Source organism: Lepus europaeus, chromosome 16 (assembly GCF_033115175.1).
Source record: "Lepus europaeus isolate LE1 chromosome 16, mLepTim1.pri, whole genome shotgun sequence".
NCBI lineage: Eukaryota > Metazoa > Chordata > Mammalia > Lagomorpha > Leporidae > Lepus > Lepus europaeus.
In genome coordinates, this window is record NC_084842.1 from 529,433 (window position 1) to 544,739 (window position 15,307).

At 47.2% G+C, this 15,307-nt stretch overlaps 1 protein-coding gene across 1 annotated transcript in view; it reads right to left on the reverse strand.

Annotated features, from left to right (window-relative positions):
- HGSNAT (heparan-alpha-glucosaminide N-acetyltransferase) overlaps window positions 1–15,307 on the reverse strand; it is a 51,513-nt gene that overhangs the window by 15,884 nt on the left and 20,322 nt on the right. Inside the window, exons 5-10 of the mRNA XM_062213792.1 lie at window positions 14,101–14,170; window positions 7,847–7,916; window positions 6,744–6,853; window positions 3,887–3,963; window positions 3,256–3,286; window positions 1,210–1,370 (exon numbers count right to left, since the gene is read on the reverse strand). Coding sequence (XP_062069776.1) covers window positions 1,210–1,370; window positions 3,256–3,286; window positions 3,887–3,963; window positions 6,744–6,853; window positions 7,847–7,916; window positions 14,101–14,170 — 519 coding nt within the window. The remainder of the gene's footprint in view (window positions 1–1,209; window positions 1,371–3,255; window positions 3,287–3,886; window positions 3,964–6,743; window positions 6,854–7,846; window positions 7,917–14,100; window positions 14,171–15,307) is intronic.

The window sequence follows — 15,307 nt, forward strand, 5'->3', positions numbered from 1 at the left end:
ATGGCCACTAACAACTGGCGCTGCGCCAATCCGAAGCCAGGAGCCAGGTGCTTCTTCCTGGTCTCCCATGTAAGTGCAGGGGCTCAACCACTTGGGCCATCCTCCACTGCCTTCCCGGGCCACAGCAGAGAGCTGGACTAGAAGAGGAGCAACAGGGACTAGAACCTGGTGCCCATATGGGATGCCAGCGCTGCAGGAGGAGGATTATCCAAGTGAGCCACGGCACTAGCCCAGGGTCCTCTTTCACTAGTGACAGCATGTGACTACCCCCTCAAGCATGATACGGGCACAAAGCACACAGCACGCATCTCACTGCATACCACGAACTGACAGCAAAGCAGTTGTCCTTCCCAGCAACCCTGTTGCACACAAGAAATGACGTAGGTAGATTCCTAGGCTGCCACAAGATGTCAAGTTGATGAAACCTAAATGGCAGGAAGACAGGGCCTGAGAACAAGGTGACCTGGCCTGGTCTCTGTCCCTCATGGCACTTAGAGGATATAGAGAACACATGAGAATACTTCAAAAAGTTTGTGAAAAAATGAGATTAAAAGTTAAGTTTATTTTGGTGCAAACAATGTTTGCACTATAGCACAGCGGGTTAAAGCCCTGGTCTGCAGCACTGGCATCCCATATGGGCACCAGTTCGAGTCCCAGCTGCTCCACTTCCAATCCAGCTCTCTGCTATGGCCTGGGAAGGCAGTAGAAGATGACCCAAGTCCTTGGGCCCCTGCACCCACGTGGGAGACCTGGAAGAAGCTTCTGGCTCCTGGCTTCGTATTGGTGCAGCTCCAGCCATTGCGGCCATTTGGGAAGTGAACCAGCAGATGAAAGACCTCTCTCTCTCTGCCTCTGCCTCTCTGTAACTCTGCCTTTCATATAAATAAATAAATCTTAAAAAAAGAGAAATCCATGCATAGTTTTTTCCACAGCACACATTTTCCATGAACTTTTCGAACATCCCTCATATTCCAACTCTCTTGGCCTCAGCCTTCCCTTTTGTACGACAAAAGGGATTGAGTGGTGTCACAGGCTCCCCCTCCCAGGCAAAAAATTCCAAGATAATAATAATAATAATATTAACAATAATAATAATGCCACTCAAATCTACACAAGTATCATATGGAGGAATTAGATTTCCTTCTAATTATGACAGGCACTTTTTCACATTTCCTGAATGTATACTAACAAAGGAGAAAAAATACTCACGTGGACCAAGACAATAATTGGGGTTCACAACGACAATTCCTATCATGGTCAGCAGGAAGCTTCTCCACGCAATTTTCCCCAGCAATCTGAGTTTTGAACATCCCCGCTGCAGTGCAGACATCATTGACAGGAAAATCGAAGAGCCCATAATAAAGACAAACCTAAAACACAACCCAGCTGTTACGAATAGGCCCTTTGCAACGTCTGTGTACATGTCTCTCAGGCTTTATAAGCTACTACGTGAGAAAAGCAACATCCGATTTGTTTAAGGTGGCCAGTTACAGAAATGACGTCAGCAAATGCTCTCCTGTTGTCAGACAGAAAGCAGGAAGATGCCGTGGTGCCGGTCACCAGACACTCCCTAGCAGGCCCTGGAGGTACTGAAGAAATAAACACAGCGCTGCAGCCGCTGCTACCTTCACACCCACTCCTGGAAGAAAAAGAGAGCTAGATTTCTTTTCTCTCCGCTTCTTTGATTCACATGTATTTTTGTTTTTCTTTCTTTTGCTGCGCTAAATTGCTATCTTTAAAAGAAAAGGCAGAGTACTAATTTCTCCCAATTATGTGGCTAGGGGGCAGTGAGATGAGAGTCTACCCTAGCTGCACTGCTTGCTGGGTGTCCCCTGGCTTCCTTGCTTAGGGCCAACTGAGTCAAATTCAGAAGCTCAAGTACCAGAAGCTCTCTGCAGGGAACCTCACAGAGGATACACATGAACAGTCACCAGGCTTTCAGGCACATTAGTACTCCCCTATCCAAATCCATCTCTAAAAAGTAGACTCCCCAAAAGTCCCATGATGAAACACAAGGGTACAGACATGAGACATCTCCTGGCACTACCTTCAATGGAGCAAGGCTGCTTAAAGCAACATAGCAAGGCTACAATTCCCAGAACATACAGCAAGTGTCCCGTGACAAGAGTAAGAACCCATGAGCAGGTTAAGCCTTAGACTGTGGCGCCTCCCATATGGGCGCTGGTTCCAGTCCCAGCTGCTCCTCTTCCAATCCAGCTCCTTGCTGATGGCCTCGGAAGGCAATGGAAGATGGCCCAAGTGCTTGGATCCCTACACCCATGTGGGAGACGTTGAAGAAGCTCCTGGCTTCAGATTGGCCCAGCTTGGCCATTGCAGTCATTTGGGAAGTGATCCAGGGGATGGAAGAACTCTTTTTGTCTCTCCCTCTCTCTGTAATTCTGCCTCTCAAGTAAATAAATAAATCAATCTTTAAAAAAGAAAACAGAACCCATGAACCATCAGAGACAGAGCTTGGTTACTCTATTACATTACTATTTTAAATTTTAATTTATCACTATCATGGTCTACTACGTATTTATCCTGTTCTCTGACACTATACTTCTGTATTCCTTTTAGGAAATATGATTTTTTAAAAGATGTATTTATTATTTGAAAGGCAGAGTTACAGAAAGGCAGAGGCAGAGAGAGATAAGTCTTCCTTCTGCTGGTTCATCCCCTAATTGGCTGCAACGGCTGCAGCTGGGCCATCCAAAGCCAGGAACCAGGAGCTTCCTCCAGGTCTCCCACGCAGGCGCAGGGGACCAAGCACTGGGACCATCTTGTACTGCTTTCCCAGGCCACAGCAGGGAGTTAGATTGGAAGTGGAACAGCCAGAACTCAAACCGGTGCCCATATGGGATGCTGGCACTACAGGTGGCAGCTTTACCTGCTACGCCATAGTGCCAGCCCCAGAAAATCTTTATTGTATTTTCAACATTAGTGGAACTTAACTACTCATTCAGAATTTAAGATGTCTTACCATATGTTAGTATTTGGCATCTCATATCTACACTAATAACATGTTCCTTATTGTGTCACCCATCTTACATACATCACCATACACACACGCATAAGCATATACCAAGAGTAAGAACCATCCAGTAACACAACTTCTGGAAGGACTTCTCAACAGCAGAACACAGGCCTGTGGTCCAGGACTCAAGGCTGGTCTCAGAGACAAACTCCAGCATCGTTTGAAAAACAAAAGATTGGAGACAACTCGAGGAAGGACATGAGCGGAGATCACCAACTCACCAAGGGAATACAAGGTCAGCCACAGTCAGTCCTGCAGAACAGCCAAGCACAGTCAGTAAGAACAGAACTCAAGGTACCAAGGCCTCCTGGGTCTAGAACGAACTCCACTGTCTCCTGAATGGGAGAGCAACCTCACCCTGAGATCACCTGCAGGAACTCGTCCTTGTGACCCTGCAGCATCTCCTCCGAACGTAACTGGCAGGGAGAACCAAACTACGAGCACATGAGTCAGTGCTGTTCAGAAAAATCTATTCTTAAATCAAACAGCCAGGCCAATCCCAACTCCACGGCAGCCCTGTGTTGGAAGGCAGAGGCCTCACGAATATGAGGGCTATAAGTGGATATGACAAGACTCCTTTAAACCAAATCCTTGACGTTTTCTGCTGAGTCCCTCGGCCCCACAGGAGAAATCTTGTGGTCTGCGTGTTACCACGGTGCGGCATTATACAGCCCAGAACACAAGAGGAAGGACAATACCACAGGGCTCCCAGAACTATCTACCTATAGGGCAGGAGCTCTGTGGCTCAGAGGCACCTGGTGGAGCTCCCGGCGGGGCTGCCGAGCCGCTGTCCTGACCTGCAGCTCTCTGGGTGTAAGTGTACAGCAGGGCGGCCATGAGGCCAGGTCTCACCATTCCAGCTTGAATGCCTGAAGTACCAGTATCTTCCTCCTCCGTAGTTAACGAAGACCATGAGCACAAGCGCTATCCTGTAGAGCCAACAAAGAGACTGCTTTCAGGGAGTGGGTGTGACGAGGAACGGCCGCACGGCCGGACATGCAGTCAGGCTGTCCTGAGACTGAAAGCGCAAGGAACTCTGCCCTCCTGATCACTACGATGAGGACCTTGCAACAGAGCTCTTCTGTCAAAAACACTCCCAACCTGTGTCTTCAGAAAACTCACACCAGCGGTGAGCATTCTGGTGCGGTAGTTAAGACACCCACCCTCCACATGGCAGTACCTGGGTCCACGTCCCAGAGCCGCTCCCGATTTTAACTCCTTGCTAATGCACACCCTGGGAGGCAGCAGGTGATGGCTCAAGTACGTGGGTCCCTGTCACCCAATGGGAGACCCGGGTTGAGCTCCTAGCTTTGATTTACTGGGGAGTAAATCAACAGATGGACGATCTCTGTCTATGAGTCTGTCTCTTTCAAATAAATACATAAGTAATTTTTTTTTTAATTTACACGACACTTAAATCTGAAAAACATTTCCAATGACTCAGTTTTGTACTAATTATTTAGATTGCTCACGTTAAAGAAATGTAGTAAAAGTTGCATCGTCATTTGAGTCAGAGCATCAAGAATTCAAATCTTGAGTCCTTTTATCAGCCCTAAGGATTTGGGCAGGATTTCCATCAGTTAATTCTATGTTCACCCACCAGAGAAGCAAAGTACCCTATTGGCACAATTCAGGCAGGTTAAGAAATGTCAGGTTCCTGTCTACCTGTGAATATCTTATCTCCAAATGTGGGGCATTAACAGGAATGCAAGAGGGAAACAATAAAACAGACTAAAGATGCTACTGTTGGATGCTAGCCGAGCAGACTGCTGAGGAGGGACACTCCCGGGGCCTCAGGGGCTATCTGTGGCACCTCTGGAACCCAGCCCAGCTTCCATCCCTAGGCCCTGACTCGGGCGAGCTACTTAGCTCTGGCTCAGTTTCCTCATCTGTGAAAAGGGAAGATTTGAAGTCTATACCTCATGGGATTGTTAAGAGGTTAAATAAATTAAGACAAGCTAGAGTAGGAACTGGCACCAGGAACAAATGTATAATTTGCTAGCAGTTTTTGTTATCATCACTACTGTTATTATAGGTTGGGCATCCCTACTCGGAAGACCCAAAATGTAGAATGCTCCAAAATTCAAAATGTGGGAAATTCCACACATAACCTCATGCCTCAAGTCGCAGCTGAAGACTATTCGTGGGGCCAGCGCTGTGGCATAGCAGGTAAAGCCACCGCCTGTGGTGCTGGCATCCCATATGTGTGCTGGTTCGAGTCCTGGATGCTCCACTTCCAATCCAGCTCTCTGCTATGGCCTGGGAAAGCAGTAGAGGATGGCCCAAGCCCTTGGGCCCCTGCACCCACGTGGGAGACCTGGAAGAGGTTCCTGGCTTTGAATCAACCCAGTTCCAGCCATTTGGGGCCGTTTGGGGAGTAAACCAGAGGACGGAAGACTTTCTTTGTCTCTCTCTCTCTCTCTCCTTCTCTCTCTCTCCCTTTCAAATAAATAAATAATTTTTTTTTTAAAAAAGACTAATGTATAGGGTGTATATGAAACAAAAATGGTTTCTGAGTTTAGACTCAGGTCCCAGCTCCACACATCTCATTATGTATATGCCAACATTCCAGAATCCAGAAGAATCTGAAGTCCAAGACATTTCTGGTCCCGAGCATTTCAGAGAAGGGAAACATCCTGTCGCATCTGGTTCTAGATATTTCTGCCAGCAGCATGCAGTGCTCTGGCGCCTGGGAGGTTTCAGGGGTAGAAATGGAAAACCTGGTATCCACTTGTATGTGTGGCTTTCAAAAATTTTTGCACCAAAATAAATGTATCTTTTTCGTGCCATTTCCCACAAGCTTTCAGAAGCTCTCCCTTATGTATTTATTTTTGGTTACACAGGCTTACACTTTATGTTCAGAGCTTGGGCCAGGCCTTCATTCTTCGATCAGAATTACAAAACAGAAACAATTCACAGCTTGACTGTCGGTTTGCTATCAAGAAGGTCTGAAGTCGTTCTGCCAGCAGTGAAGGATGACACTGGGGCTGGCCCATGCTGCTGTTTCCTTTCTAGGTCAGCACATCTTTAAAGTTCTAAGCTACTAGGGGCCGGCGCTGTAGCTCAGCGGGTTAAACCCTGGCATGCAGCACCGGCATCCCATATGGGCACTGGTTCAAGTCCCAGCTGCTCCACTTCCGATCCAGCTCTCTGCTATGGCCTGGGAAAGCAGAGGAAGATGGCCCAAGGGCTTAGGCCCTTGCAGCCATGTGGGAGACCTGGAAGAAGCTCCTGGCTCCTGGCTCCAGATCAGCTCAGCTCGGCCATTGAGGCCAACTGGGGGGTGAACCAGCAGATGGAAGACCTCTCTCTCTCTCTCTGGCTCTACCTCTCTCTATAACTCCGTCTTTCAAATAAATTAAAAAAAAAATTTTTTTTAAAAAGTTCTAAGCTACTGACAGGACCTGGTGCGGTTTGTAGCTCCAGGCATGGCCACTTGCCCAAGTGCACATGACCTCAACTTAGCAGACGGCACCTGCTGTCTTATCACTTATCTACATACACACTGTATTGGCTATCGTGATCATTTTCAAGTAAGGGGAGGGGGCTGCTGACTTTATTTTCATATCTAAGAAATCCTTGCTACCCTGAGAAGCAAAAGACATATAAATATAAATAAACCAAAAGCATGTTTGTGTGTAATTTTGTAACGCCAGGACTACCTGGGGTACCTGGGCCCACCCACCATGTTACAAGGGGCCCCACCTACCCCCTGAACGTGTCCACGCAGCGCAGGCGGTGTTTTGCGGCAGACAGGTGCCATGTTTCTGGCTGGAGGTCACCACTGAGAGGGTCTGCCCGGCTTGGAGATCCCAGTTCCTTTATGAAAAATGGGAGAAGGCAGTGACAAATCATGATGCTAAGGAGTATATCTCACTTCTCAATGTTTTAAGGAAGAAACCAACAGAGGGTCTGGCATGGTGGTACCCTGGGTTAAGCCACTGCTTGCCATGCCAGCATCCCATATCAGAACACCAGTTTGAGTCCCAGCTGCTCTACTTCTGATCCAGCTTCCTGCTAGTACACCTGGGAAGGCAGCAGCAGATGACCCAAGTGCTTGGGTGCCTGCAGACCTGGATGGAATTTCCAGCTCCTGGCTTCAGCCTGATGCAGACCTGGCTATTGCAGCCATTAGGAGAGTGGATGAGCAATGGAAGATCTCCACTCTCCCCCACCCTCCCTGCTCTGTCAAATAATAAATAATTTTTTACAAAGTTATTAACAGTGTGCAAGCCTAAGAAACTTCTTTCTAGACAGTACTTTAACTTGTTTTTGTAAAGGTCTCATCTAGAGCTTTGGTTTCCCACTTTATGTGGGGTTTTTTTGTTTGTTTTTGTTTTTGTCTTTTGCTGAGCTTGTCAGTGGCCGCATTGAGAAATGACGCAAAGCATTGGTTTATATTTCAGTGCTTCGATGTGAGCACTCACAGAAGCAGAGACAGCCACAGTGAGAGTGAAGTCGCTAATATAAATAACTAAACGATTCCAGTAGGCCATCAGCATTTATATACTCAATACTGATGTCTCCTGTTCTTTTGTTTGAATCCTGGCCCTGCAACAGTGCTGCCTGCAGAGTGAAAGGCGTTTCCACATCAGATATCATCGTGTAGCCCAGAGTTCCAACCTCCCTGAAGAAAGAGACGGGACACGGAAGACAAGAGTGCTCCTTATACCAACACAAGACCCACCACCCGGCCTTCCACAGTATAAACAAGATTTGCTAAACCAGACAATAATAATTATTAATAGCAAATGGTATATTCCAAATTTAGAAAACCACCCAGGGAACACCTGATGAATTCTAATGACTCACAGAATTGATGAGGCGATCAGTTTCTCGAGAATGTATGGCTTTAGAAATCCAACTATTAAAGTCATCCAAACTGTAAATAAACAGGAACATCAGTTAATTTCTTTTCTTTGTTATTTACTTTAGAGGTAGAGAGACAGAAAGAGATCTCCTGTCTGCTGGTTCACTTTCCAAATGCCTGAAACAGCTGGGGGCAGGCCAGGCAGACACCGAAGCTAGAAACTCTATCGGGTCACCCATATGGGGGTCACCTGCTGCTTCCCAGGGAAGCGGACCCAGGCACTCCAGCATGGAATGCAGGTATCACAACATCACCTTAACCACTGCCCCAAACACCTGCCCTCAGTTGGTTTATTTTCTGTGACGGAATCATCAAAATGATTGGATGTCACAGTGAAGCAAATTAATTTCAGGCTCATTTTCTATATTAGCCACGCAATTAAATACTTAACAAGTTTCTTAACAACAAAAAATAGAAATCAAAGCTCTTAACCTGTCAAGGTGCGATCCTTACAGTGTATTTTCCTCAGCAGTAAAAGAGGCATGAAGACAGGGCTTCATTAAAGGACTTGAAGGTTAAATGAGACAACTGCTCCCTCTGGTCTTATTAATTAATTAAAATTAAAATAGCAAAAAGAGGGAAACAATCAAATTCATTCAACATAAGAATAATCTAGGAGAGGGGCCAGCACTGTGGTGCAGTGGGTTAACACCCTTGCCCAAAGAGCCAGCATCCCATATGGGCATCGGCTCTAGTCCTGCTGCTCCTCTTCTGATCCAGCTCTCTGCTATGGCCTGGGAAAGCAGTCGAAGATGGCCCAAGTCCTTGGGCCTCTGCACTCATGTGAAAGACCCAGAAGAAGCTCCTGGCTTCGGATCAGCACAGCTTTGGCCGTTGTGGCCAATTGGAGAGTGAACCATCAGATGGAAGACCTTTCTCTTTCTCTGCCTCTCCTTCTCTCTCTCTGTGTAATTCTGACTTGCAAATAAATAAATAAATATTTAAAAAAAGAAGAAGAAGAAAAAGGGGCCAGCACTGTAGCATAGCTGGTAAAGCCACCGCCTGCAGTGCCAGCATCCCATATGGCTACCAGTTCGAGACCCGGCTGCTCCACTTCCAATCCAGCTCTCTGCTATGGCCTGGGAAAGCAGTGAAAGATGGCCCAGGTCCTTGGGTCCCTGCACCTGGGTGGGAAGACCTGGAAGAAGCTCCTGGCTCCTGGCTTCAGATGGGTGCAGCTCCGGCCATTGTGGCCAACTGGGGAGTGAACCAGTGGATGGAAGACCTCTCTCTCTCTATCTGTCCGCTCCTTCTCTCTCTGTGTAACTCTGCCTTTCAAATAAGTAAATAAAATCTTTTAAATAAAAAAAGAAAATAACAAGAATGTGGGTTCTGTCTCCACAAAGAAATATGAAGATAAATTAAACAAAAAATCTGTACCTGATTGCAACCAAATAAGAATCATGTACAACACATGGAGAAAAGTTTGAAAGCAACTCTGCAAAGATTCAGACAGCTGATGTATTGGGCTTTTAAAAATTTTGTTTTGTTTATCTTTATTTATTCAATAGGCAGAGAGACACAGAGATCAATATCCCATCCACTGGTTCCCTCCCAAAATACCCGCAATAGCTGACAGCCTGAGGGACCTCTAGTGCTTGACACCTGCTGCTCACAGAAGGAAGCTGGAACTGGGAGCAGAGCCAGGGCTTGAACACAAGCACTGTGATGGGTGTAGGCATCCCGGGCAGCTGCTGTACCTGCTGCGCCAAACACTCACCTGTTCCCTTATTTACGTGGTTGATTTAATTCTTTTTTTTAAAGATTCATTTATTTATTTGAAAGTCAGAGTTACAGAGAGAGAGAAGGAGAGGCAGAGAGAGAGAGAGAGAGAAAGAGAGAGAGGACTTCCATCTGTTGGTTCACTCCCCAATTGGCTGCAACAGGCAGAGCTGCGCCAATCCAAAGTCAGGAGCCAGGAGCCTTCTCCAGGTCTCCCACGTGAACACAGGGGCCCAAGGACTTGGACCATCATCCACTGCTTTCCCAGGCCACAGCAGAGAGCTGGACCGGAAGTGGGGCAGCCAGCACTCAAACTGGTGCCCATATGTGATGCTGGCACTGCAGACGACAGCTTTACCTGCTATGCCACAGTAATGACCCTGGTTGATTCAATTCTAAAAGATATCCAGATGTCATTAAACATACATGTTTAACAAAAGATAAACATGTTAACTGTTTTGTTGTTGGTTTTTTTTTTTTTTTTTTGACAGGCAGAGTGGATAGTGAGAGAGAGAGAGAGAAAGGTCTTCCTTTTTGCCGTTGGTTCACCCTCCAATGGCCGCTGCAGCTGGTGCATCTCGCTGATCTGAAGCCAGGAACCAGGTGCTTCTTCCTGGTCTCCCATGCGGGTGCAGGGCCCAAGGACTTGGGCCATCCTCCACTGCCTTCCTGGGCCATAGCAGAGAGCTGGCCTGGAAGAGGGGCAACCAGGACAGAATCCGGTGCCCCAACCGGGACTAGAACCCGGTGTGCCGGTGCCGCAAGGCGGAGGATTAGCCTGTTAAGCCACAACGCCGGCCAACTGGTTTATCTTTAAAATAAAGTTTCTAGTTGGTAAAAAATTATTTTAGAAAGTATCCTTCGAGCAAGTGCCATGGTGCAGTAGTTTAATCCTCCACCTGCAGTGCTGGCATCCCATATGGGTGCCGGTTCTAGTCCTGGCTGCTCCTCTTCCAATCCAGCTCTCTGCTATGGCCTGGGAAAGCAGTAGAAGATGGCCCAAGTCCTTGGGTCCCTGCACCTCCGTGGGAGACTGGGAAGAAGCACCTGGCTCCTGGCTTCGGATGGGAGCAACTTCTGCATTGCGGCCATTGGGGAGTGAACCAACAGATGGAAGACCTTTCTGTCTCTCCCTCTCACTGTCTGTAACTCTAACCTCTCAAATAAATAAATAAATATCTTAAAAAAAAATTACCCTTTAGCTTGGCAAAAACAAAACCACCCAGGGCCAGTGCTGTTGTCTAGCAGGTAGGGCTGCCACCTTCAGCACCAGCATCCCACGTGGGTGCTGGTTCAATTCCCGCCTGCTCCACTTCCAATCCAACTCCCTGCTAATGAGCCTGGGAAAGCAGTAGAAGATGGCCCAAGTGCTTGGGCCTCTGACACTCACATGGGAGACCTGGAAGAAGCTCCTGGCTCCTGGGTTTGGATAGACCCAGCTCCAGCTGTTACAGCCAGTTGGGGACTGCGGTGTTGATGCAAGATAACACCCCCCCCCCCATAACTCTTGCTTTCAAATAAAATAAATAAATCTTTTAAAAAATTCCATGTTTTACATTAAGCTTGTCCATTTGGGGCAGCCATTGAGGCACCAAGGTTAAGAAACCACTGGGTTAGACTGACACTTGGGATACCAGCATCCCATGTCAGAGTGCCTGGGATCAAGTCCCTCTTCTGTCTCTGCTTCTGACCCAGCGTCCTGCTAATGTTCCTTGGAGGCAGAAATGATGGCTGAAGTATTGAAGCCTTCCCGCCCGAGTGAAAGATGAGATGGAGCTCCTGGCTCTTGGCTGCAGCCGGGCCAAACCCTGGCTGTTGTGACCATTTGAGGGCTGAACCAGTGGATACAAGATTTGTGTGTATATGTATGTGTGCGTGCGTGTGTGTGTGTGTTGCTCTGTCTCTTCAATATATAAACTGGTTTTTTTTTTTTTTTTTTCAAGAAACACACGATATGGGATGCAGGGAGGGGCAGGGGCAGAGGCAGAGGCAGGGGCAGAGGCAAGTCTTCTATCTGCTTGTTCACTCTCCAGTTGGCTGCAACCAATCCGAAGCCAGGAGCCGGGAGCTTCTTCCAGGTCTCCCACGTGGGTGCAGGGGTCCAAGGACTTGAGCCATCTTCTACTGCTATCCCAGGCCATAGTAAAGAGCTGGATCAGAAATGGAGCAGCTGGGATGCTGGCACTGCAGGTGGTAGCTTTACCGGCTATGTCACAGTGCCAGCACCTCATGGCTACCTTGCTTCCAACCCAGCTTTCTACTAGTAGTGCACACCCTGGGAGGCAGCAGGTAATGGCCCAAGTGCTAGTGGCCCTGTATCGCTGTAAGGAGACCCAGATTGAGTTCTGGGTCTGGGGCTTTGGCCTGGCCCAGCCCTGGCTGTGATGGGCATTTGGGGAATGAACCAGTAGATGAAAGATTGATCTCTCGGCCAGCGCTGTGGTTTAACAGGTTAATCCTCCACCTTGCGGCACCGGCACACCGGGTTCTAGTCCCGGTTGGGGTGCCGGATTCTATCCCAGTTGCCCCTCTTCCAGGCCAGCTCTCTGCTATGGCCTGGGAAGGCAGTGGAGGATGGCCCAAGTCCTTGGGCCCTGCACCCCATGGGAGACCAGGAGAAGCACCTGGCTCCTGGCTTCGGATCAGCGAGATGCGCCGGCCACAGCAGCCATCGGAGGGTGAACCAACGGCAAAAAGGAAGACCTTTCTCTCTGTCTCTCTCTCTCACTATCCACTCTGCCTGTCAAAAAAAAAAAAAAAAAAAAAAAAAAAGATTGATCTCTCTCTCTCTCCTTCTGTCTCCCTTTCAAATGAAATCAATGAATAAAACTTAAAAAACCAAACAACCCTGCCACATTTGCATGATTCAATGCATAGAATTTTTGTCTCCTTTTCCTGACCTTGAACAACAGAAAAAGAAACTGGTATAATGAACCTGCATCACTCAGCTCACACAAGTCTCTACGTGTGGCCAATCTTGCACCTCTACTCTCACCTGCTGCCCCTCTCCCTGCCTTAGAATGATCATTTAACAGAAAATCCGAGGAATCATGCCATTTCATACACAAACACATAAATACTACCGACCTCTAAAAGATACAGACTATCTTCATTTCTAAACATAATCATAATTTCTTTACCTCATCGTAAACCTAGCAACAATTTCTTAATATCCTCATGTAGCCAGCTAAGCTTCCCTAATAAATTTTTCATAGTTAAATTGTTCAAATCTGTATCCAAACACAATCAATATGTCCAAGGCCTATATTTGCAATTTCTCTTTTTCTCATCACTCCCATTTCTAGTTTATTCAGCACTGACAACGTGATTGTCACATGAAAGATATTAAAACAGGAACATCTAAGGAAGAGTAAAAAGCAGAAGTTGAAAATTAAAAAAACTAAGCAAGACAAAAAAATACTTAACTCTCTTGTACATGTTTGCTCTTCAAGTAAAAAGGAGAGAGAGATTTTTCTTCTAGTCTTTCTACTTTCCCTGGTTCTTTTCTGCTTCAGACTAACCTAACTTCCGGGATTTTCATGGATGACAATCCATGAGCCTACATGGAGCCAGTGTTCCTCAAAACTGTCAACGTCATGCGGACAAAGACAGACTAAGGAGCTCCTAGTCCAGAGGGGACAAAGGCAAAGGAAGGTCCTGCACTTAAAGTCCGTGATCCACGGGCAGGGAATGAGGGACTCCTGCTTTGCTGGTGGAGGAATTTGGCCTCCAGGCTGACAAGAGACACAATTGCCTGGGAGAAGTTCCAGTCCCACAGTAGAACAAGGGGAATTTCTTCTCTTGGCAAGTACTTGATCTTGACTATTAACGACTTTAAAAAGGGATGTAATACACCCACTCATATGAAAAGTACCAAAGTGAATCACCCTGATGCACTGAACTAACACCTGAATCTTATGAAAAGACTGACCAAGGGCAGGTGTTTGGCCCAGAGGTTAATCTCCCTTTGGGAGTGCCTGGGTTGAAGTCCCCATTCCATTCCAGATTGCAGCTTCCTGCTAATGTAGACCCTAGGAGGCCAGGGTGATGGTTCCAACCTGGACTGAGTTGCCAGCTCCCAGCTTCACCTAGCCCAGCCCAGGCATTTGGGGAGTGAACCCCCCCACTTCCTGTGCTCCTCAAATAAATACACTAAAAAAAATCACAGGCAACTTCTACTAGGTAAGACCCAGAATGTCAGACTCTTTAGGAAACCATAATTTCCCAAGCATTTGATTCATTTTTCAGCCATGCAGAATGACAGAAGGCAAAATTGCCTTAGAACCTTGGCTGTTACTTCCCTGAAGTCAGAGACCATGTCTTCATCTGCATTGCTTCTCCAAGACACAGCAGATACAGAGACGTTCATTTACTCAGAATGATGTTCATTTGAAGAGTCAAAACTATCCTTTCTAAATAGATAATTACTTCTACATGCTGCCTTCTTCAATGGTGTCTTTTCCTAACAACTTACCTCAACAAGAGCCTTAGAAAGGACATTACAATGATGAGTGCCAGACCAATAAGGAACGCGACAATCACAGCTATGAAGAGAAAAAAATCATCACCAAAAATGTCATCGTAAACATCAAAGCTGTCACATCATTACATCTAATCTACAATGGGAAATGAAAACAGAGCAAGTTCAGAAAAAGCCTATATTCTTATACTAAATTTCTTATGAACAGTTGAGAGCACTCAACTGTTGGAGTACCAATTTTCATTACAAAAATATCAAACACACACAAAAATACAGAGAATATGAGAATAAACCTACATATACTTACCATGCAGACTCTAGAACTATCAAGGTACTGTGAGATCCAAGATGGCTGAATAGGGTGGAACCACACTAACTTCAGCTGCTCTGGGATATGCAAACAAAGGGAGGACCACGTTTCCAGGGACCTGACTGATGGGAATTCCCAGCAAAGAACTGAAAAAACAAAGACGACTCCACAGGACAGGAGGAGAGCAGACAGATACACCACGTCAGCCAGCCATGCAGCACAGCCAGCTGTCAGCTGCGAGACGCCATCTCACCACACCAAGGTAGGAAGAAGTCACCTCGCACCCGTTGCTCGCAGTTGTAGCTAAGAGGGAATTCCAGCCACCCACTGACTTTTACGTCAGCCTGGGGCGCTGACGAGAGTCTGCGCAACTGCCAGGCTTGGAGCAGAGAAGCTGCCTGCTTCTTCCTCTCCCCCTCCTGTGAGTGCCAGACTCAGCAGGGCAAAGTCTGGCAGTGCTCCTCTGTTCTGCTCCTACCAGTACCAGAATCAACAGCAGGAGGAGACAACCAGCTTCTTAAAAGGGAATGAGAGGAGACGGCAGCAGCCTGTGTCTGCTATTACCTGAGGGGGAACCCTGCGGACCACGTGGACTTTGAGTCCCGACTGGTGCACTAGCAGGGGGCAGAGTGCCCACTTAACTCTCTTAAAAGAAGAGTACACGCTGCCATGGCTCCCGCACATGTGACTAGGATATTTTATCTGTGGGATAAATCTGTGGTCCCCACTGACTTTGGGTCTGGTGTGGAGGGTTGGCAGGGGGTGGGGCACTTACTTAAGCTTGTGAGGTGCTCCCCCACCAACCTGCCCTCCTTTATCACTGGCACCTGTGCTTCAACTGCCAAGGCAGAACACCTACAGGAAACTGGCTCTGGGAACGCTGCAGCTCTC